General features: G+C 48.6%; 10 protein-coding genes; 6 read left to right on the top strand and 4 right to left on the bottom strand.

Annotated features, from left to right (window-relative positions):
- Positions 1–36: 36 nt before the first annotated feature.
- Positions 37–2,267, bottom strand: FFUJ_07219 (uncharacterized protein; the record flags this gene model as incomplete). XM_023577446.1 has 5 exons in its annotated part: positions 37–1,145; positions 1,194–1,678; positions 1,725–1,909; positions 1,964–2,172; positions 2,240–2,267. The coding sequence occupies 5 exons, from the start codon at positions 2,265–2,267 to the stop codon at positions 37–39; spliced, it is 2,016 nt and encodes a 671-aa protein (XP_023430518.1).
- A 2,833-nt stretch (positions 2,268–5,100) lies between these two features.
- FFUJ_07218 (uncharacterized protein) lies at positions 5,101–6,459 on the top strand (the record flags this gene model as incomplete). The annotated part of the gene is made up of 1 exon (XM_023577445.1): positions 5,101–6,459. The coding sequence occupies one exon, from the start codon at positions 5,101–5,103 to the stop codon at positions 6,457–6,459; it is 1,359 nt and encodes a 452-aa protein (XP_023430517.1).
- Positions 6,460–7,101: 642 nt separating this feature from the next.
- Positions 7,102–7,835, top strand: FFUJ_07217 (uncharacterized protein; the record flags this gene model as incomplete). XM_023577444.1 has 3 exons in its annotated part: positions 7,102–7,150; positions 7,238–7,602; positions 7,653–7,835. The coding sequence occupies 3 exons, from the start codon at positions 7,102–7,104 to the stop codon at positions 7,833–7,835; spliced, it is 597 nt and encodes a 198-aa protein (XP_023430516.1).
- Positions 7,836–8,347: 512 nt separating this feature from the next.
- On the top strand, positions 8,348–9,313 carry FFUJ_07216 (related to phytanoyl-CoA dioxygenase family protein; the record flags this gene model as incomplete). XM_023577443.1 has 2 exons in its annotated part: positions 8,348–8,833; positions 8,879–9,313. 2 exons carry the CDS (start codon positions 8,348–8,350, stop codon positions 9,311–9,313), a joined length of 921 nt encoding a protein of 306 aa, XP_023430515.1.
- Positions 9,314–9,521: 208 nt separating this feature from the next.
- FFUJ_07215 (uncharacterized protein) lies at positions 9,522–10,709 on the bottom strand (the record flags this gene model as incomplete). Its single annotated transcript, XM_023577442.1, has 1 exon — positions 9,522–10,709. The coding sequence occupies one exon, from the start codon at positions 10,707–10,709 to the stop codon at positions 9,522–9,524; it is 1,188 nt and encodes a 395-aa protein (XP_023430514.1).
- Positions 10,710–11,584: 875 nt separating this feature from the next.
- FFUJ_07214 (probable SCL1-20S proteasome subunit YC7ALPHA/Y8 (alpha1)) lies at positions 11,585–12,605 on the top strand (the record flags this gene model as incomplete). XM_023577441.1 has 5 exons in its annotated part: positions 11,585–11,591; positions 11,648–11,707; positions 11,803–11,897; positions 11,950–12,162; positions 12,219–12,605. The coding sequence occupies 5 exons, from the start codon at positions 11,585–11,587 to the stop codon at positions 12,603–12,605; spliced, it is 762 nt and encodes a 253-aa protein (XP_023431425.1).
- Positions 12,606–16,163: 3,558 nt separating this feature from the next.
- Positions 16,164–16,787, top strand: FFUJ_07213 (uncharacterized protein; the record flags this gene model as incomplete). XM_023577440.1 has 3 exons in its annotated part: positions 16,164–16,384; positions 16,442–16,607; positions 16,659–16,787. The coding sequence occupies 3 exons, from the start codon at positions 16,164–16,166 to the stop codon at positions 16,785–16,787; spliced, it is 516 nt and encodes a 171-aa protein (XP_023430513.1).
- A 656-nt stretch (positions 16,788–17,443) lies between these two features.
- FFUJ_07212 (related to integral membrane protein) lies at positions 17,444–18,052 on the bottom strand (the record flags this gene model as incomplete). XM_023577438.1 has 3 exons in its annotated part: positions 17,444–17,508; positions 17,555–17,647; positions 17,761–18,052. 3 exons carry the CDS (start codon positions 18,050–18,052, stop codon positions 17,444–17,446), a joined length of 450 nt encoding a protein of 149 aa, XP_023430512.1.
- A 2,342-nt stretch (positions 18,053–20,394) lies between these two features.
- On the top strand, positions 20,395–20,742 carry FFUJ_07211 (probable conidiation protein 6 (con-6); the record flags this gene model as incomplete). XM_023577437.1 has 3 exons in its annotated part: positions 20,395–20,512; positions 20,559–20,619; positions 20,667–20,742. The coding sequence occupies 3 exons, from the start codon at positions 20,395–20,397 to the stop codon at positions 20,740–20,742; spliced, it is 255 nt and encodes an 84-aa protein (XP_023430511.1).
- A 423-nt stretch (positions 20,743–21,165) lies between these two features.
- FFUJ_07210 (probable LST8 protein) lies at positions 21,166–22,283 on the bottom strand (the record flags this gene model as incomplete). XM_023577436.1 has 4 exons in its annotated part: positions 21,166–21,579; positions 21,630–22,125; positions 22,184–22,205; positions 22,262–22,283. 4 exons carry the CDS (start codon positions 22,281–22,283, stop codon positions 21,166–21,168), a joined length of 954 nt encoding a protein of 317 aa, XP_023430510.1.
- Positions 22,284–23,142: the final 859 nt, after the last annotated feature.

Here is a 23,142-nt window from a genome sequence, read left to right as displayed (position 1 = left end):
AAATTCCATAAGTCACCGGCGTGTCCTGTCTGTAAATTACAGAGCAGGCGCCGTAGCAATAAGCACCGACATGACAGCAGCTCCTCCAAGCGCGACATACCCGACCGCTTCTGCCATACGACGAAGACGTTTGGTTGGTGGGGCTCCCAATGCTGCAATGTGGCGAGTTCTTGCACTCGGCTGCGCCTTTCGACGGTGCGCCTCTGGGCGAGATTGGCGGTCGTTGGAAACTTGTTCTTCTTCCGGCGTAAGTTGGGAGATTTCATCGGCCTTTCTCTTGGTTGCTGTGGATTCTGGTGCCGGAATCTCCACGGGTTCAGCTGCCTTTGCGGCGACCGGTTTTGCTGGCTCCACGTCTTCGACTGATTTGGCCAGTTCAGGTGCTTCTAGAGCTTCAGCTGGCTGGGCATCACTGTCCTCTGCAGCATCTGCGTCATTCTCTTGGGCCACCACCTTCTCAGTTGTCTCAGTTGTAACTTCGACACCAGATGACTTCTTGCTCTCTTGAAACGCCCAGGCGGATGAGTCGTCCAACTCTGGCTCCATAGAGGTGGTGATTGTTTCGACGTGCTCAGGGGGCGTTGCCAGATATCTAAGACCGGAAGATACCAAGTCGGAATCGCGAGGTTCAATTTCATCTTTGGGCGACTGGAGTTCATCTTCTATGTGCACAGGGATTTTGTTTTCCATCCCTGCTCGCGAGAGATAGGGTTCCTGGACTGGTGCCCGACGGACGGGGTCCATGGGTCGAGCTTGGGGTTGTGCGCGGGCAGCTGCAGCATTGGCTTCCCTAGCAGCAAAGAACTCGTACTTTCCATGCTTCCTGCCTAGAACCTCAGCGGTAGAGTGTGTAATCGTCTCATGGTTGTATTTGTCAAAGACAGCTTCTGAAATTGGGGGAAGCTTCAGGGACGACGTGCCATTAATCGACATCATTGGAGCAAGGTCTGATTTCCATGCATAGTGGCTCTTGTCCACCTGGGTGAAGTTGGTACTATCAAGTTGTTGAGGAGCATCCCGGGTCTGGGTGCTCACAGGGTTGACCAAGGGCTGCGCATGGGTCTTCTCGGGGCTCATGACAGATGCCATGATAGTAGCCTCGTCAATGTGACCATTCTCTTGAGGAGCAGGTTCCTGATTGTGGACTGGAAAATGGTCAAAATGGTCTAGAGCGCTGTACCCCATGAACATACCTTGCTCTTCTTCAAACTCGTCATGCTCTGCAAAGTCTTCTTCTTCATCGACAATAGAGTCCCCTGCAACGGATGACATTGCATAGTCGACACTCTGACAATCTTCTGAAATGCCACCATCAGAGTCGTCTGTGTCCATATTTGGTGACAAGTCGTTTTCCGCTTCTTCAGGCTCTTCCTCCAGATCAGAGAACTCGTGGTCCAAGACAGAAACAGGCTCTGGTAGCTTGGGGGGAGGTATCTCTAGAATATGAGGACAGTTGTCGAAAGTCTCAGTTCCATTTCTAACATTGGAAAGAGGACACTGATCATCCATTGTCAAGTCGATCGGACCATGACCAAAAGATGAAGTAGCCATTCTAGCAGGGACAAATTTGTTTGTGCGCAATATCTCGTAGCTATTGTTCACTTGGTCTTCGTCACTGATTAGAGATTCGATGTCGCTATCTTCAGGAACGCGGAAGCTATTGCCGCGCAGTTCGGGGCTGGGATAATTAGCAAAAAGACAGGAGACATTGAAAGATGACATACTTGATGGAGCCGTATGTCTGACGGACTATCATAGCGCAAGGGTAGTGTTTATCCTGGGGTCGTTCAATGAAAGCACCAAACTTGAGCTTGTCACCACTGGTCACTTCATGGTTCACGTTTGTTTCGAGGCGGACGTCGTTTTTATAGGTCCCATGGAGAGAACCCGTGTCCTTGATATAAAGTTTCTAAGTGAACAGTTAACACAGGGTTACTGGAGAGTTTGCCTCCATAAAGCTTACCTGTTTGTCGGCGTCAAGGGTGAAGAGTGCATGTTTTCGAGACATGACTGGTGAATCGAACCAAGTATTACTCTTGGCAGCTTCAAAGGCTCCATTTCTTTTGCTAGTTCGGCCGACCTCGATGGTCGGATTCTTTTTACTCAGAAAGATGCGGCGAGTTGGGTATGAGAAGCTGGGCTGGGGGTCGGCGATGGAGAGTGTGATGGCGACTATAAATGTTAGTTATCATCGAGGTTCAGGGAGTGTGTTTATTCTGCTGTTTGGGCATCGCCTTACCTTCGTCGCGATACTCGGGTATCGCCATTTTGATTGCTTGTTGATGGCCAAATGACGAGCTCGAGTGAAGATGATAGTGTTTGGTGATTCCTTTGGTTAGTGGTGCACACTGTCTCATATACCTGCGCTGGGCCCACTTCTTGAGGAAGGATGTCAGCAGGGCAAACGCAGACTCGAAAGAGTGCGAGTTAACGAAGGAAGAAAGAGCAAGCCTATTAAATAGGGCTACCCTTTTGGTTCGAGAGGAAGGTTGAAAGATAAAAGTTCAAGGTAACACAGATGAAAGGTAAGTGGTGTTGGGAAGCCCGGAAGGTGAATGCAGGCATTGTAAGTACCTTAGCTCCGATAAGTGGCGGGGCTTATCGCTGCCTGCCTTGTGGGCTGCTGTCACCTGTCCCGTCTGCCTGTTACGGCAGTGGCCTTGCACTGCTGCCCCACTTCGCGGGGTGAAACCCCGCCGGAACCTTCAGTTGTGGGCTTCTCTGGTAGGTGATCGTGAATAAGTTGCTCACAATAAAACTCAGAAAGATATAGAATTCCTTCAAGTGTCTTTGGGTATCCGTCAGGTGGAAAAAGGTATCACAGCTGATGGTGAAGCAGTATTATCAGTTTCAGGGTCTGGGTTGGATCTAGTGCTCTTAGGTTGGTGTTAATGGCAGCTGTTTCAAGTGGGTCGCACTGTACACTGCCGAAACACCCTGGACCTGAGTATCGAAGCAACTGTTGTGATGAGACACCACTTCATCAACTTAATGAACTACTGATTTCCTTCAAGCAAAGCTGTCAGCCCTCGAAGAAGCTCGTAATCAAATAAAACCCAGTGTAAAGGCAGAGAATTGGACCGATGGGAAGATGGCTTGAGTAAAGAGGTCATGGATAAATAGTGTAAGAGTTAATTTGAACTGTGTAAATTGGGCGGACTGCTTTGCTAACCCCTTCAGCTTGGCACCCGACCCTATGGCCTTATCATGCTGGGGGAATGCCAGAAAACTTGGGGCCATTATCTTGAGTAAATGGAAACACTGAAGAAAGTTGAGTTTATATTAATAGGTCTTTAGACTCCTTGTTTTTGGCACCATCCTCTTCACTCGAGAGTCCGCGTCTTCTTTATCGGGTACGTACGCGCAATCAAATGGCGGTACCCAAGCATCGTAATCAAGGTACGCGTATCAGGGTCATGCAAGTGGTTGAGCTGGCACGGTGACTAGCATTTTAACTCACTGTCTAAAAAATAGCAACATGGCGTCAGGTGGGAATCTTTCCATTGGTACCAGCGCTATCAGGAGTGGTCGATACGGCGGGTGTGAGTTGGCTTCCAACGCATAAATGTCAGCTTGGTTTTGTTTCAACCCTCCTGGAAAAAATATCAATAGAGTCTGAGCCGCATGGCATTGGATGTTTCTAGCATGGTGAGGATACGATTGCACTTTTGCGTAAAGCATAGTACATTGTGTAGCTTAGACTTCAGCTACCAGGTGCTCGTAAATGAGAAGCAGGCAAGGAGGGCATTTTTGTATGGCTCGCATAGAACTCTTCGTGGTTCAGCCAGCCAAGGCAGCAGTAAGGTAGTTGCACAAAGCGATGTTTTCTATCTCGTCTGTGATACTCAATTTATATCAGTGATGAGCTTCATTATCAGATCTATTACAATCTAGCCCTACCTATTGCATCTCCATGCGAGCTCAGTCAAGCCTCGGTTTATGATCATGTTGTCCGTTTGGCTCAAGCCAACAAGCCGCCTCTGTCTAACCCACTGGCACGGGTATCAGTATATCAAATGATTGGCGCTTACCAACATTAAGTGAAACTCTTCGGTTGTTTTCTCGTTTGTCAGATTTCACATTCGCTTTTCCTAACCACATTTGACTTCGGAGGAAGCTGGATCCTTTTATCGCACTACTTCTTTAGTTACGAAATTATATTCAGAAGTTTGAACTCAAAGCGCGATTCGACATTGCTCAAGCACCAAGAGAACACTCTGATTAAGATACCAATCAGCAAGGGACTAAGCGAGTTAGATCGATGACGCTGACCGAGACAAGGATTCAAGTGGAGAATAGCTAAGCGGGTGGGTGGGACGTTAGCATCCTTTCCTTGTCCCTTTTCTGGGGAGGCTACCCACTATGCTGTCATTTGAAGTATTGGAACAAACATGTGATATATACTTCGGACCTCATGAACTATTGACAAGAATGCATGAGATTCCTCAGATGGGAGGTAAGGTAGTACCCAGAAGCATCTAGCATGTAGCTCCAAGTAATATTCAAGCCTCTGAGTCACAAACCCCTTAACCGTTGGCTTGCACCTGCATGTTCAAGGCACTTTAAGCTTCACGGCTAATGATTTGCCACTTAAAGTGCTGGAATTTCTCAGCGGCGCCTGATCCATGTTCCACTCAGACTGTTCCACTGTCCACAGGGCTGCTCATACTTCTGGTGCCACGCCACAACCCGGTTCTCGCTGGCTTTAAACAAATATTTATCGCCGTTCGTCCACTTCCTTCTCTCCTCTTTCCTTACTTTGCTCAAATCCAGGTGCAACCATCTTGCTAACACCTATCTCCGAACTCCTCCTATTGTCGCGCGAACTTCCCCATGGACTTTATGCCTCGATACGCCTATAAATTAACACCAACCTCCGCCTACTACACACACATCAGTCGACCCAGACCCAAAACCATACCCAAGTGACAGAATTTTCAACTAGACGAGGATCACTTGCTGCACAGCTTTTGATCATTTGATCGTTATAAACTTGCCTAGATTCAAATTTTGCAAGTTTTCCTCGTCGATTAACCTCCATACTTTTTGCACATTCTCATTTACAACACCACTTTTGGACTTAACCAAGACTTCAGCAAAATGATGAACCACGCTCGAGTCAAGGCCCTCAAGGGCGACGGAAAGACTACATCAAAGAAAGCCATCAAGTCAGGTCGTGCTTCCGCTGGTTTGACTCCTCGAGGCTCTCCTTTCGCTTCGCTTCTCACGTCACCCGCGCATTCCGCAGCCCCGAGTCGGGCTGCTTCTGACGAGAGTGAAGATGACTTCGAGTACGACGATACCATGAGCATTGCTTCCGGAAGCTCTCTAGTCGACACCAACGAAGATGGCACCAACACATTCGACGCCAAGCAGTTTATGGAAGAACTTCAGGATCGCAAGCACAACAATAGCGATGCCCGAACTCAACTTCTAGAACTCTACATTAAGGTTTTGCGACATCGATTCGCCCCTGCCACCCACGAGTGGCTTGACGATTCGGCCAACGAACTCGCAGAGCTTTTCATTCGTGGCGCTAATCGCGGCATGGAAGCCAGAGAGCGTCTCCTCTATCTTCAGGCATACCTTCTGACTCTTAGTTCCTCAGAGGACGCAAACGTTTACGAGCATGCCGAAGGAACTCTGAAGCAGATAATTGCCGACGACGACGATGAGGAATGCAAGGCCTTTGGCATTTACGCATTGTGCTTTACCGTGCTTTATGGCGGTGGTGGCGAGACGGAGGCCCTTGAGCTGCTCGACTACCTGTACGCTATTGTTGAGTCTGATGGAGACAACATCGATTCCTATGACAATGGCTTCATTGTTGCGGCTGCTCTCCGAGGTTGGGCCTTTGTTGCTAGCCATGTGGACGACTTTTCATATGCCGCCACCATGGCTTTGGATGGCTTTTACGAACAGCTTGACAGTGTTGATGTTGGTGTTCAAGCTCAGGCCGCTGCCTGCATTGCACTCATTTTCGAGGCGGCGCGCAATCACGAGGAAGAGACAGGGGAATCTTGGGATCTTCCCGTCAACCCAGAGAAGCTCACAGGCCGCATGTCAGAGCTCGCCAAGCAGAGCTCCAAATCAGTTTCAAAGAAGGATCGCCGAGACCTTCGAGATAGCTTGATGAGCGCTATCACCTCACTTGAGAAGGGTGTCGGACCAGGATATTCGTCAGCTGGCTATACACCTCAGAAGGGTGATAAGCGCCCAACCTCCAAGCCCAATGAGGATGGTGTCATTGAATTTGGATACCGTCACAAACTTCGCCTCGGCAACTACGTCGCCGTGATCGATTCGTGGTCACTCTCTTCCAGAATCGACATGATGAGACTTCTTTTTGGAGGACACCTACAAAAGCACATTTTTGACAACCCTGTCGTTGCTGAGTGTCTAAGTGACGCCAACTTTAGCGACCAGGGACCAGTCGCCAAGAAGTCCCCTAAGAAATAAGACAACTGCATTGCATTGGGATTTGCGGTTTAGGCGTTTTGTGGGCGTTTTGATACAGACATTATACCTGGGGGATTACTACATGGAGGGTTTGAGAAGGGCATACGTTTTTGTCGGTCTTTGACGATATTGCGGAATAGACGAGTGGATGACTGTGCTAATGTGCTTTTCTGTCGCACTCTTTCAAGCAGCGATACTTGATGGGTTTACTTTTGCCTTTAATCTTTATCAATACAGCATCTTCACATTTATTTATCATATGCTTGCTTGGTGATTCGTTTTAATCTTGTAGTAAAAGAATAGAATGATATTTTTGGAATAATTTAGGCTTGAAGCCACCACATGAACACCTTGGGCTCGCTTCTCCCATAAGACATGGTTCAGTTCTTCTCAATAACTTGCAACATATGCATCGTGATATTCTATTGGTTGCTTATCATTTCTTGTATTGCAAACTAAGCCACAATTTGATCCCCGCTAAACCCAGTAATGAAACTTGGCATCAACCACTCATAAGCTGTAGCACATGAACTGGGCCGTTTTCAAGGCAGGCCACCACCAGGCATCGACATTTCTTCTTCTGTCTACCACATAACCTCAATCTAATTCATTCGAACTCGACGGCAAATTGCAATATACACCATGACGCGAGTCTCGGTATACACTTCGGCCCTGGCGGCTTTTGTAGCTGGTAAGTTTTCCGACTTTCTGCCCACAGCACGCGCCTGCAATGACGTATGCGACCGGTTCTAGTTCATCGCGAGTTGACAAACAATAGCCACGGTCATGATAGTAATCCCGATATGGCTCCCTAACTGGGTAACATACTCCGTCACTTCGGCCACCGGCGAGATAGTCGAGAGGCATATCGGCTTACACAAGAGCTGTTCAACGCTGGATGATCCATACTGTCGGCCATTCCCCCCCAAAGATCTCTGTCAAGGAGGTGAACGATACTTCTGCTCCATGTGGAGGACCGTTGGGTTTCTAGCATCATTTGCTACTCTGTTATGTTTGGGCGGTTTGGTGACCTTTGTTGTCATCATGTGCGGGGGGAAATACAAGCGCGAGACTGGATGGCCTTTTGCCGCTGGCATGCTGACCCTAATTTCTGTTATGGAATTTGTGGCTATTTCTATCGTGGTGAGTTGTTCTGCTACGAAAGTGTTTCGATACAAACTAATCTATGCTAGGCGTACCTTTATGATCATGATGATCAGTTTAATATTCCTGGGTGGTCGCTCGATACGTCGTTCTACCTCAGCACCACCGCGGCAGTTATCTGTCTTCTGACTGCCACTGGTATTGCTCTCTCCGCATACCTTCTTCCCCCCGAGGAGGGATACGATTTCTTGTCGGACCCTCTCGATGCTTAGGAAGTCTACAATAACTAATGCTTGGATTTGTTGGCTGCGTATCTTCTAGTCTGATGTTCTCATGGCAGGTGTTTTGTTTCAAGTAAAGAGTCTCTGGTGTTGGATGTCTGGTACATTTCAAGGTGCTGATCTAGAATAATACAAGGGGCTCTGCTGTAGCTACCTTAAATAGATTTAGTTAATCAATAGATTATTTCGCCTATTGGAAGTGACTAGTACCGTGAGGTATAATCATCACAAGTAACTGTGTCTGTCCATAGTTAACCCCCAACTGTCAGAGTCTACAAACAAGTCAGCTTACAATCCTTCTCCTAGTGGTACAACTGCTGTGTGTGTTGTAATTACCTAGTATAGCCGTATGAGGCATGTGGTGATGCAGGCGGGGTATATGTAGCTCCCCACCTTTGCTCTTTATCAACATCAACTTTATCTCACACAACCTCGGTTCAGATAAAGACAAATCACCTCAAGTTATACCCAAGCACTACTTAACTCTTCGAGCCAAAAGCACTATGACTACCAATACCCCAGGACTCTCGCCAGATCAGCTGGAAACCTTCAATCGCGATGGCTACCTCATTCTCCCTGGCGCCCTCTCCAGCTCAACTGTCAAATCTCTACTCGACGAAACTCACAATCTTCTCGAAAGTTTCTCTCTAGATGATCACCCTCTCACGCGTTTCTCAACCGGCGAGAAACGTGACCATGTTGGTGACGACTACTTCCTGACTTCAGGTGACAAGATTCGGTTCTTCTTCGAGGAAGACGCTTTTGACGATGATGGAAAACTCACCAAACCCAAGGCTCGTGCTGTCAACAAAATCGGCCATTACCTGCACGCTCTATCCCCTCCATTTGCTCGTCTTCTGGACCACGATACAAGCAAGGTCAGCCCACCTGCTGTGGCACGTAGTCTTGGCTTCAAAGACCCTCGGTGTCTGCAGAGCATGGTCATCTGCAAGCAACCAGAAATAGGAGGCGCCGTACCTCCGCACCAAGTATGTCAAGCTGATGCTGTTTTATGACTGACTAACATCCACCAGGATAGCACTTTCTTGTACACCAACCCTCCATCGGCGGTTGGTTTCTGGTACGCACTTGAGGATGCCACGCTAGAGAATGGATGTCTAAGTTTCCTCCCCGGTTCACATCTCTGGGCACCAGTTGAGAAAAGACTTGTTCGCAAGGCAGGCAATGTGGGCACAGAGATGGTGGATAATGACGGACCAAAGTTCCCTGAAGCAGCAGGCTATGGACAAGCAGCGCCAGGCGGACCACATAAGTATGTCCCTGGAGAAGTCAAGGCTGGCGATCTAGTCCTTATTCACGGCAACCTGTTGCATAAGAGCGAGAAGAACACCAGTCAAAAGGGTCGGATTATTTACACGTTCCATATCATTGAAGGACAAGACAGGGACTATGATGATAAGAATTGGCTTCAACCACCAAACGAGGGGTTCACCAAGTTGTATGCTTAAATGAATACAATAATCTCTAGATAACATATACTATTGCAACGCTCATTAGAGCCCCTTTTTACGTCCACAGATAAGTATGCCGATAGACATACGTTGAAACATGATGCGTGGGTACGTCGATAAAATTAGTCTGCGAACATGGTCTTACAGTCTATCCGGCTCCATCTTCGTCCTAATCCTGTGTCATCAAAGACGGGTATCATAATCCTCACTCAGAGTCCGATTCATCCTCACTCGAACTGTTGTCAGAGCTCGACTCATCCGAGGAAGACGAGGAATCGCTTGAATCTTCCTCACCGGGCTGTCGATAAGCTCGTGCCGGGGCCTCATTCTCGGATTCGTCCTCAGACGATGACGAGCTCCCGCTGCTGCTGGTGTCGGAGTCACTATCTGAATCAGAGTCCGAGTCCGACTCGGAACTGCTGGAATCGCTGTCTTCGACATTCACACGGAGCTTTCGTCGACGTTTTCCGGCAACGCCGTCGGTGATCTTCACAGTCTTCTCTGCATCTGGAGTTGATGTGACGTTGTTATCGCTTGCAGTGATGGTCTGTGATGATGCGATGCTGGCCACAGTGTCCTCGCCATCGGAGAGTTCGTCAATGACAAGTTCAGCTCTCATGCGCTTCACAAGTCGGCGAATGATGACATCCTCCTCTTCTGAGTCCGAGAGGTAATCGACCTCGGTGAAGCCCTTTCTCTTAGTTCCCACTGGGTGATTTTCAAGAATTTTAGCAAGAACCTCCTCATATCGTTTTTGAGTAGCCTCAAGGTCTTTGGTTCCCTCAGGGAACACCTTTGCTCCATCCGATTGGTCCTGATCCCTAACCTCGCGAGCATTCTCCAGCAGCCGCATCCTGACAAAGCCCTTCAAGTCTTGGATGTAGTCGTAGAAGGTTTCAATGTCAGAGGCGGGGATTCCATCGGCATCGAAAACGTGCTTGATGAGGTTTGATTGGTGGTTTTTGTTGAACTTCCAGCTATCGCGAGCTGTCTTCCAGAGCCTCAAGTATTCAAGCGCAGGCTTGAGATCAGTAGGGACCTGGGGTTGAGGCTTCTTTGCGGGGCCTTTGCTCTTGGCCTTGCTCTGTTTAATGGGTCTTGATGGTGTCCTGGTAGAGTGGTTGTTGGATGGTGAATCGGCAAAGGTGACTGACTTCTGCCTCTTTAACTGTCCCGGTGCATTCCAACTTGTTGTGGCTTCATCCTGACGTGGTCGCTTAGCAACCTGTGAGGAATTGGAAGGTGGCGGGGCGTCGAATTTTCTCTTTGTACCTGACTGGATGCTTGTGCTTGTACTGCTGCTGGTTGGGTGCCCAAAGCTGGGCTCAGATGCATCAGAAGGCTGCTTGAGCTTCAAGCCCAATTTCTTCCAGGCGGGAGTTTGACCAGACATTGTGAGATGATGTTTGTACAGTTGGTTTGAAGGAGAGGACAGAGAAACAGCAAAAATAACGTGAATGGACTTCGACTCTCAAAAATTTGAGAACCTGAGATTTGTGTTTTCTTCAACTTCCTCAGATTTGCTGTAGTTGCCAGGGTCCTTGAATTTTCTTCTAGCTGCTGTGTTTGCGGTGGATTCTCTGTTGATTTTCAAAGGGCCAATAGCAACAGCGCAAAGTCTAAAGGGGGACTCTGAGTTGTCAATTCTGCAAGTTCCTTTAGCGCAGCGCAAGTGCAAGGCCGATATGCAATGTCGTGTTGTTGCGGGCCGGATCTCCTAGGTTGTCGAGCAACTTTTTTCTGAGGATCATCATGGGTGGATCTAGAGATGCGATAAGATAAGAAATATGGAGAGCTTCAGCGACAATATTATGTGGAAAGAGCTCCAGGCTGACCGGGAACTGTATCATTCAGACCTCTCTGGAAGGCTAAAATTCTGAATGGTTTTGATTTCATACAGCGTCTTATATAGTTTGAGATCGTAGAATGGCCTTTCGCCCATAAAGAAGTCCCAGGCTTTTCTTATGAGAAAGCATCATAGTGTCTGTCTTTTGTGTCACCCTGCCACCTACCACCTTCTGCCTGAGGATTACATAATGCCAGCGAGGCATCAACTCAGCCTTCTCATTGAGCTCCGTTGCCTCACTGTGCTCTAGGCAAGCTCCTGCTAACGCGTCGACTATCTCAACCCACAATAGCTCCCCTCAACCTTCGTAACGTCAACCAACATCTCAAACTCGCCTCATTCAGTACTTGACGAGTTGTTCTTGAGCTTCATCCGCTAAATCTACCCAATCCCGAACCGATAGATAACACAAACCCTCCACAATGTCGGGTATGCTATGCTGCCAATCTGGTCTATGGCATCCTTGCTAACACACGATTAAACAGCCGGCGCATACGATCGACACATTACCATCTTCGCTGACAATGGTCGGCTGTACCAAGTTGGTATGCGAATCCCAATCGTCAAGAGCACCGAACCTTACCATTTCTTTGACCGATGACGTTGATGGATACATGATTCAGGACTGACATGAACGCAGAGTACGCCTTTAAGGCGATTACGGCTGCCAACATTATGTCCGTCGGCGTGAGAGGCAAGGACTGTGCTGTTGTTCTGTCTCAGAAGAAGGTCCCCGTACGTTGATAATGTCGGACAATCTCATGATCAGGACTGATGAAGGCAATAGGACAAGCTTATGGACCCCGCCTCTGTCACCCACATCTTCCAGCTCTCTCCCTCGGTCGGATGCGTCATCACAGGATCCATCGCAGATGCCCGGGCTTTTGCTCAGAGGGCTCAGGGCGAAGCAGCAGAATTTCGATACAAATATGGGTATGAGATGCCAGCTGATGCACTAGCCAAGCGTCTTGCCAACATCAGCCAAGTCTACACTCAACGAGTAAGCATATTCTCATCCTCAAAACTGCGAGCAATCAAATACTGACCCTACTCCAGGCTTACATGCGACCTTACGGCGTTGCGACCACTCTGATTTCGCTCGACTCCGAATATGGCCCCCAGCTGTTCAAGTGCGACCCTGCTGGATACTACATCGGTTACAAGGGAACTGCGGCAGGCCCGAAGCAACAGGAGGCGCTGAACCACCTTGAGAAGAAGCTCCGTAACAAGGAGCATGCGGAGGGATCTTGGGAGGAGGTTGTTGAGCTGGCCATCACAACACTGAGCACAGTTCTGAGCATGGATTTCAAGAAGGGAGAGATCGAGATCGGTATCGTGGGTGGACCTCGACCTGACGGTGAAGAGGGAACCTACTCGGGATTCCGAACATTGACTGAGGACGAGATTGACGACCGGTTACAAGCTATCGCAGAGAAGGACTGAGCGAGTGGAGAGAATGATATGGAACATGGGATGAAACATATCGGCTGGCCATAGTAAAAGGTCGGTGCACTTTGTCGCGAGGAATCAGAGGTCTGATTCGTGGACTGCAAGGACGACGTTCTGCTCCCAGGAACGCGGGCCATGCAATGTCAATGCAGGGGGATGGATTATCAAGATTAGAGACTTGGATGCCGTCGTGGGCGTGGGTCCTCGCCAGTGTGTCACTAGCCGTCCTGACCATGTGCAATAGAAACTGATGAGACTTTTCAATTGAGCAAATGACAACAGTCGCGCCTGATGACCCAATTGAGGGCGAGTATGCCTCGCACCAAGTTGCTAAGAGCCTACGACGGGCCTAACATATGCCAGTTAGTGGGTCATGGATGCATGACCTAGGTAGTGCAGGTTTGAGAGTTGAGAAAACCAATATTTCTCAATAGTGGATCTATTTCAGACATGAACAAAGGCGCAAGCCTCGCAGCGAAGCCAATTCGATTTGGTGCAAGTTTGTTCTAGCGTGGTTTGTTCTAATTTTGGTCAATGCGCATACCTGTGTCATTTACTTTCTCCAAAACAAGCTCAATTGGTATGATCTCCAAGTCATACGAGGATCTAGAACGTGAATGACAAAAGAGGCTTCTTGACGACTGATTGCAAGTACATATGATTTCCAAGTTTGAATGAATTTGCAAACAGAGCTATCCCGAAATATGCTAGTACCTTCATCATATCCTTGGAAGTGATAATCATATGGGATCAAATATGTCAATGCACAGATTCGAAGGAAACAAGTGGCTGGTAATGAATGATTCTCCTGGCATGGACAAGCTCGTTGACAAGGCTTGTGAAATATGATCTGAAAGTGAAAGCCATCCATCTGGTCGATCGGATCTACTACTACGTCCTTGCAGGGGGCCCTGGTTTACTGGGAAGCTCCTTGGAGTTGATGGCTGGCTACCCATAGTAAGCGCCGATTTGAGCCTCCCAGGGGCGCTGAAAGAAAACAAGCCACGACCAATCCAAAAACAGGGTCAAGTTCTGATGTAGTTAAGTTGTCTACAGAACCAAGGCGCGGGAGCGGGAGCGGGAGCGATTGAAAGTAACCGAGACGGAGGAGTTCATGTTGAGGATGGTATGGGATGGGAGGCGAACGTTGAGAAGGCGAACGGTAGAGAGTTCGTATGTAGATTAGGGCTTTGGTTTGGGCAAGTCAATAACGGTTGAAGAACATGAGGAATGGTGTTGGTTGGGGGAGAGAATGTGAGCGGTCTTCAACGGCGCCATGCAAAGAATAGAGGACATGACGCCACAGCGTGGGCCAGGACCAGTTCATTGGATTGTGGATGCTTGATAGTGAGTGAGTGAAGATGCGGTCAACTGACGATTCTGTGCCTCGTGGTTTCGAGCAGAGCCCAATGTTGTGCAATATCTGCGATATGCCTTGTTGAAATGAACCTGGACGAGCTGGAATTGACAAGCCAAGTAAGCAAGCTAGGTGCTAAGTTATTAGATGTGATAGATGCAGCATGCCCTGGGCTGGTCTCAGATCTGACTTGACATGGACTACCACCTTGACCCCCCATGTCAACCATCTGGTAGGCAATCTAGCATTACATTCTGTATCAAACCTGGAAGTAGGTGACAGGAGTCGTCAATCACCCGGGTAAACAACATGAATCATCATCTCGATAACTCCTCATATCGGAATCACCGCTATTGACTCAGCCTTTTGATTTTGTCTTGTGTCGTGTCATGCCCATGTCTTGTAGGGTTACATTCACTTTTCAGACGGCCTCGTGTAGATAGGCTTGACCCTTTACAGCCATCCAGCTCGCCCCGGACAGTTGTGAAAGCTTCATCCGCGCGCCTATTGGCCTCGCTGCCCCGATAGAGCTACAGGGCGTTTCCTATTCGGGAACAACTAGTGAGTGGCTCATGGGTAGCTGAGCCGGCGCCAACCCACCACATCCACCTGCGCTATTCAACAACCTACACATTTATTTTTCTCTGGCAACTAATTGACCATCAAATACTTTGACCGTCTCTTTGCTTACACGCAAGGGCAGGTACTGTATCTCAAGCTTAGCATCTCTCTCTCTGCGGAGACTTGTTTCTGACAACCACACCCACCCCTGCAGGAAAGGTGACTGCACGTTTCCTAGCGTATAACGTTAACATACCCGGTGTATTTTTACTTTGTTCTGCTCGGACAAAGATGCTTTCTAGGATGGTTTGGTCCGTCGGAAAAACTGAAGATATGTGAAATTCGCAATGGCTTGAATCTTGACCTACGCCGTTCTGTCTAAAGACGGAATACGGTATCGTGCTTAAACTACAAGCCGAGCCGAGAAGAAAGAGAAACGCCTCTTTGACGCCTCTCAAGTAGAACATCACGGATCCTCGACCCTATCGGGAGAGAAGAACCTGGTGTGGCTGGACACACACCCATTGATTTCATCCTCACCCTCAACACCATGCCATGCCATGCCATGCTCATGACGTGCCACACACATACACACTACCTGCCTACCTAGGGCTCTTTACTCTCCGGGCCCTGCAGTACTCTGCATATATCCAGGGGCAGGACAGGGTAAGGAGTAGGGCTGAGGGTAAGGCTTTGGCCTTGTGCTTGGGTTCCATTCGATAGCTTGATGGTTTGCCACCAGCTGGTCCGGGGTCGTCGATGTTTTTGAGCTTGCACTTGAACATGCGCTTGCAAAGGGTCGTCCTGAGTGGAGGCACATCTTGACTCTCTCACTGGTGGCCCAGGATTCTGTCTCAGAAGGCTGGCTTTAATTGCCGAGCCTCTCATGTGTGCGGTAAGGGCTCTTCGACTAGGAAGAGAGAGGGGGTGCTTGATGTCGGGTGGTATTCCCCCTTAGACCTAGTAGCCGTTCGCTTCCCGTTGGTGGAGCATGGCATGCCTTTGGCAAGCTTAGGTCGAGCTGTAGACTGAAGTTAGACTAGATGGAGACTTTTCTGGAGCAAGAGCTTCTTGGAACTCTTCTTGTTGTCTGTGTCTGTTTCTAGTTTCTCGATGGAGTATCTGGGAGGCCTTCGACAACCATCACGATAATACAATACAAAAAGGATGCCCGGTTCTGCTACTTGTTTCGATTGTTCAGTCAATCAAGCAAGCAACCAAGCAACCAAGCATTGAAGAACCGGCTTCTCTCAACTGTTACCAAGTGATCGACATGACAAAGCTCTTATAATATTTCCTTACCTACCATTTTCGTCAACTTTTTCATCACCGACTATTTCACGGTTCAAATCGATTTTGCTTTGATTCGAATACATCACGAGTCTATTTCCTAACTCTTCTTCCTTTTTGGCCTTGTTGTCTTCGTGTCCCAGCTAGTCTGATCACCTTGACCTTTCGAAAGCAATTCCAACTAAACATTAAGAAATAATGGATGGCTGTAAGTTATACCTGGCCAGCTTGGCAGCTACCTACAGTGGTCAATTGGCGTCTTTGCACCACCACGGCCCCCCTTAAAGACTCAGAGACACTGACACGTGAACTTGTTATCTCCTACAGTAAACGAGTTCCGCACAATGCGAGTTGCTGAAGTTCTCTCTGATTTCCGAACACTGCAATACTACATAGCTGCTGCTCCTGTCGATCCTGAGGACACTGCAGACTATTACACCGAAGGATGGGCTGCTCTTCGACAATGTGCGCTGGATGGACAACACATTCTGGAATGTGGTGCCGACACCAGCGTGCCAACTCCCCCTGGTGGGGAGCAAGAGCAGATGAAGGCTGAGCTTAAACAGTAGGTCTTCAAGTTGGCTAGACAGGAACTCGGGACAAGATCACTAACACCTTGGAGGGTTCTCCTGGACGCGTACGCGAGACGACACGAGGGTCAGAAGATTTACCTTCGACAAGCGGCGGCTCAACGATGGGTTGAATACAGGAAACAGGTGCTGCAGGGCGGCGTACCAAACTCGAGCAACCAGTCTCAGCTTCGAGCATGCGATCGTCAACTGCGAGCGGTATGATAGCCTTCAATGCTCTAAGCCCTCCCAGACTAACTCTTGCTACAGGAGCTCTCAGCCATCGCCGACGAAGTAATCTACGCCGAGCTCAAGGCCTCGGATGAAGGAATGGGCCGCTGGACGGCAGAAGATCCCAGTCTCCGAAGCGTGCTCCGCTGGCTCCGAGCACGCCGGTGAACGGTACGCCAGGGAAACAGAAACGACGAAGCTACCACGTACGATCTAAGATACCCCCAGGACCAACGGTTGTGATGAACGAGAGACGAAGCGAAGAGAACCAAAAAGCAAGCGAACGACGTCTACGCTGATCATGAATACTTTCTTCCTATTACTTCTTTGACGCATACGATTCTTTGACGAACACCCTTGACGACCGGATATTTAAGGGGGAGAGTTGAGGTTTGGGGTTGCGATTTTGCAAAGGATAAACATGTTTGTTATATTTTCTTCATGACCTGATGAGTCATGGTTTGTTTTACTGGACGTAAACGATATACATTTGTGTTGCTTGGCCACACTTTGAGATAGATGGAGAGCATCTCCTGGGTCTTGCAGGACCTTGGTTAGGAGAACGGGGCTGGGCTCCATTAACTGCCTGGAGCAGGACAATAACATAACTATTTACTCTACCTCTTCTCTTACATTCTTTAATAACCTTATATTCACTCTACCACTTACATGCCTCGCCCATGACTGTGGTTCATATTTCACCAAACAATTCTTCCAGAAGTGGAGTCTCCTATGCATGTCCCTCCATTGTTTGGTAACCAATCCGAACAAAGTATTTGTTGAATACAAAATCATTGACGTTCAATTACATGTAACCTAGTCTATCAACGCTTGCTCTGAACACACAACCCAATTCCAACCAACATAAGAGCCATTCCAACCGCAGTATCTGAGATGGTCAATACACAGATAGCTATGAACGAACACAAACTCACCTTTACTGATCACTTTACCATCAACGTACCAATCACCCAGAACGGTAAAGAGGAACGCCAGCGTGTTTACAAAGGGCACGGTCAGGCTCAATTCTGGTTGTCGTCATTAGTAACTAACACCTTGGCGTGGCAAAGATTCACTAGACTATCCGCGATCGACACCCCCTGACAACCTTTGACAGGCGAGTTTAGGAAGCACAACTTACCAGCCTGTCCAATAAGCAAGAAGAACCAGATGCTTCCCGTAAGATTAAGAACCAATGGGATTGCATAGCGAGGGTTCTTCAAAAGGTCAATGACGGCAAAGAAAGCTCCGTATAACTTTGACTTCAGCCAGCTAGATTGAACTGATGGGCTCTCGAGCACCGGATGCGTAGGTGGATTATGTGATTGAGCGGCACGACGGATGAAAGGGGTTGTGAAGCCCCACGCGAGGCCGACAAGAACGAAGCTGAGGATGTAATTGAAGACTGGTGGCTTCTCGTCTGCAGATGCCATGATGGTGATGATGATGCAACACAAGCTTCCCCTGCGTTCTAGATTTTCAACATCAAGGGATCAAAGAGAGGTGTGAACGTAGGCCAGGGAACATGAGGCTCGTGCGTTCGTCAAGAAAGGGCTGATACTAGTCCACGAGGCCTATTAGTCGTCGGGTTGTGATGGTTGTGTGGAGGTTGAGATTGAACCAAGGGCAGAATCTCGCAGGAGATGTGCGTTCTAAAAATATTACTGGAGGCTAAGGCGTCAACGTGGCTGGCGGGTCGTGAACTCAGCCTCGCCCTAGGGAATTTCTGTCCACTAAGGACGCTATCCTTACAGGGGGCTGTTAACGGAATCCAGGGGGCTTGGGCCAGCTAGTGTGCCGCTTTCTGGCTCCCCGCATGGTCAGTGCTTTTAGCCGCATTCCCGCGCTGACAAGCGACCCGACCATCCATCATGGACATCTTTTTCTTCACACAGACACATCGCTTATTCTTTTTGGTGCAAGATGCTGTCACCGCTTGCTAGGAACAGCCCACATGTCGTCCCGGCCACTCGGGGCTTCTTGGCCATGACCCCTGTTCAGCTGGACATGGGGACTTAAAGTTCTGATGCGACGTCATCAGGATGTTGGACATGAGGCCTGTGGTTGGCCTCCCTACCTCCCTGTGATCAACATAGGCCCTGTAGGGAGAGACCCAGTTCCGACGATGAGGAATTTCGATAGACGCACTGCCAAGAGCCGCTCAGTGGAGGTCCATTGAGTTTGATTCGCTCCCTTTACCGCGGACACGCCGATGAGCCACTCGTCATATCCAGATGGATCGACATAACATGTCTCGCTGTCCCACGAGGACGGTTCAGCTATATGCTAGAGCCAGTTAGTGTCTTTACAGTGGTTTCGTCTAAGTTTCGGATCGCCCTAGAAAGCTGGTACGCTCCGTGATTGGCTTCTCGGTCTCGGGACTATTGTCAAGCTCAACGACACAGAAGACAGGATTAAGTGATCGTCAATCCGTATGTCGGCTTCAACTTGACCGCATATGCACATAATTCGGCCAGCGCCGGTTGAAATTTTGTATTCATACCTTCGGAATTGTCCGAATCATACCCAACGTCTCAGCTTGCCGATCATGTAGAGTTTCTAATGATCGACCTACCCTTGACCAACCACAGGACAAATGACAGAATTGATATATCAGCCAAGTTGATCTTGCTTACGGAACATTGTCAAGTTGCGATTGGATTCGTTAATATTAGACATGTTTCTATTCAAGATTGTTCCTCGCCAATACTTCGAGAGTTCAAATTTGGCACAAGACTCAGTGGTCGGTCAATATCTATCAGTTGATCCAATCACCGTAACCCAAGGCTTGAGCAAATTCAAACAACGAATATTCAACCCCTTTCTCCCATTTTTCTCTCACCTCCTCATATGTCGCTCTCCTTATCCAGCGTTTCACGAGACCTCGCGGATTCCTCGTGGCCGGTCCTATTCTTGCGACACGTTCTGATGTCATGATCCACGTCAATGATTCATTAACTGGCACAGACCGTCTTTTCAACTTTGTTTGCTTTGGAATCCTCACTTAAGCATATTCCTGTGATTTTAGGGAATATTTGTTGTAATTAGTGATGAGTGCCTCGCAAACATGAATTGATGCGTCAGAACAGCTTTGCTCAGGAGTTGTGGTATTGTTGTTGATGTCAACCAACAACTTGCCCTTTTCGAACTTTGCCTGCAATAAGATTGATCTAGACTACCTATACACTTTGTCTCGCATGATCGTGGATGATCTGCAAGGGGACCATTAAAGACTGAAAGTTGGTTGCAACAAGATCGGACTCTACAATCGATCGACCCAATAACTTACTTCCAGGCTCTCCCCATGATGTTTCCAATTGAGATCTCTGATATCGCACACATGTCAGAATGTCACTAATCATGCTTCAACACCATGATCGAGCATTTGTCCGTGACGAGACACTTGCTCAGGGGCAGCCTACACGTCACCACACAACAAACCGTGCCCGCAATAATTTCTCACCAGAAGCAAACAATCCCGTCGGGTACCAGGTCAATATGCAAGCTTCCTTGTGAGAAAGCAGCTTGCCGACAGCAATGTCGTAGTAAGAGGGGGCTGGATGACACCCCGGCTCATCAAGTTTGATGTTTTAACGTTGATTTTCGATCTGGGATCGGCGATGAGAGGCCAAACAAGGACTGAGAAACAGCTATAATAAGCTCCTGTTGTCCGCTACCAACCCAATAGTTCTCATCAACACATCGACGACTCTTAAGCAACAGCTACCACAAGACCTCCTATTCTTTACAAATTTCACCACACACTTCCTTCAAAATGACCGATGCTCAGGTTGCTGGCGGCCACAAGGCTACCATCAACAACCCCAACACCTCCGAGGAGGCCAAGGAGAACTCACGCCAGGTTCTCAAGAACGAGTTCAACGGTGGTGATGGTAAGCTCCACGCCTCCCATTAAAAGTCCTATTCTGAACCTTACAGTCACTGGCGCTGAGGAAAACAAGGAGAAGAACCCTGGCAATGTTGCTGGTGGTCTCAAGGCGTAAGTTCCAACGTCTCTTAGACTTGACTACCGGCTGATAGCAATAGTACCCTGAACAACCCCAACGTCTCCGACGAGGCTAAGCAGAATGCCAAGGAGCGTCTTGACAAGGAGGATTTCTAAGAACTGTGAGGCTGCCTGTCTAGCTAGCGACCTTATTACCTACACGAATGTTTTGAAGGCCTTGGAATTTACCAGCGGCATAACTTAAACGTGAACAATTGAAACTGTAAACAGATTGGATCCCTTTGTGAATACATTGTGTACCAAGATGAAATCATGTAAGATCTGTTTCATGATTCCATATTCGGAGTTGGCCAGCATTATTGCCTCTTCACTGCCACATACTTGATGTCATGCTCCAGGGGCTTACAATGTGATTTCTGTTGACAAATGGATGCATTTTACTATCTAAGGCACATGTCCGTATCGAAGCTTCAATCCTCAAACAGTAATATCCGAACCTTGTTGAAAATATCGTACCAACGCCATTCTCCCGCCAACCTGGCATGAATCTAGTGATATACCGTGCTCCATATAACCCCTTTATCGTGTTTCTGAGTAATCGTTCAAGGCAACGCAGACAGCCCCTCTGTGATGTCCATTGTATTGTCGGATAATCTGCTGGCTATGCAATTCCCACAATCTCGCATAGTGATCGGAGCAAGCAGTGACCAGGTATGCAGAATCGGCGCTGAAGGCACAATCCCAGACCCAGCGCTGGTGCCCGGTAAGAGTGGCTTCTAAGGGATACGGCTTGGGTTCCAGATCTGTGCTTGGTTCGATGTTCTTCACCTCCCAGATCTTGGCTGTATGGTCTGCACTACAAGTGGCGAGTTTCTTGACGTCTGGGGATAGAAGAATACGGGTGATGTATTCCTTGTGGGCATTGAAGTGTGTTACCGGCACTAACTGTGTGCGATCAAAGCTCTGAATAAGATTCCACACAAATACGTTGCCCTAGCGAAATGGTTAGAGATTAATTTCCAGCGCCTCTGATTGTTGCTTACAGCATTATTCGCAGCGCATAGCAAGGACCCATCACTAGCGACAGTAACGCTGGAGACTGAGACGTCCTCTTCTGGGATGAGCTCATGGGAACAGTTGTTCTCAGCCAGATCCCACACCCTGACACTTCCAGACCTATCGCAGCTGATGATCTCACCTTGGTTGGGGTGAATCACCACGTCGTTGGCTGGGCAGCCATGGTTGTAGCTTCGCTGAATGGATCCGGTCCGTGTCTCCCAGATCTTGACGGTCCCGTCCTCGGAGCTAGTTACCATCCATTTCCCCTCGCAGTGGAACGCGACGCCTGTGATATTCCCGGTGTGGCCCTCAAATGTCAACAACGGGTTAGGATTCGTAGACTTGATATCGTACAGCTTGACGGTATGATGGCCAGCGGCGGCAAGGTATCGCTTGTCGGGGGAGATGCAGAGACGGTTCACCTGGGAGTCAGGGTGTTGAATCGTGCGTGAACAGATACCCGACAAGGCCTCCCAGAATCTAAAAGCTGCATGTCAGCCATTTGCGATTACCAGTCGAGAAGCGCATCGGATCGCACCTGATAGTGTGGTCATAGCCAGCTGCGAGGTGAGTTAGCTTGTACTGGAGGATATGTTGATAGCAGAGTCGCATTTACCTGTGCAGAGAATAACAGACATTTTGAAGGCGGAAAATCAGTCGCGTATGCTCAGCTCATGGTCTTGATAGTTGTCCCAGGACTTTTCTGTACAGGAAGGTCGAGAAACAAAGGATTCATTAAGTTCCCAAGCTCCAATCCCCTACTCCAAGGCCTCCTCCCGTCTCCACCGCGAAGAACAACACGCATGGAGACGATATGCAACAACCAGGCTATGCATTTAAACGGTACAAGACTGCCTCATACCCCTTCCATACCCAGCTTGAACAGCGGGTTCTCTGACATGAACATCAACACCAAAGTTGATTCTCAAGCATTAAAGAATACACCAAGTATTGCCACGATGCTCTCTCCGTGCTTCCGGCTTGATCCATGGCAGCGTCTGTAAACTATTATCCCCCAATGTGGACACTTGCAAGTGCATACCACAAAGATCGTGCAGACCAAGTTCAGCCGAACGTCCGAAAAGGCCAGAAATTTCTAGCAGAACCTCGCCAAGCTACTGCGAGACACATACTGTCTAGAAAGGGCGTCATTTGTGCGACGGGCTTTGTTTGTGTAACTGGTCGCACAGGCTCATCGTGGTTTCGCCATGCCATCACCCGTCTCTGCAGCTCGTTCAGCAACACCGCCTGCCCACCGCATAGAGCATTTGCATCAACAACAGCTCCTGGCAGGGCAGATGATATGACTGACCCAACCATTTTTGGTCAGGTCAACTTGTCATTCTCGCGTGGTCGGGCCGTTGTAACACAGCTACAGGAAAATGGGCGTTATGCTGGAGGGAGTGACGAGAGTCTGATGTTAGAGCAGCTGCAAGTGCAGTAACCGTCTATTGAGCAGCAAGTCTATGTCCGCGGAATCACGATCTCATTCTGTCA

The sequence above is a fragment of the Fusarium fujikuroi genome, chromosome FFUJ_chr05, assembly GCF_900079805.1.
Source record: "Fusarium fujikuroi IMI 58289 draft genome, chromosome FFUJ_chr05".
NCBI classification, from domain to species: Eukaryota; Fungi; Ascomycota; class Sordariomycetes; order Hypocreales; family Nectriaceae; genus Fusarium; species Fusarium fujikuroi.
Note: the sequence above shows the minus strand (reverse complement) of the source record. Positions and strands in the feature narration are given on the sequence as shown.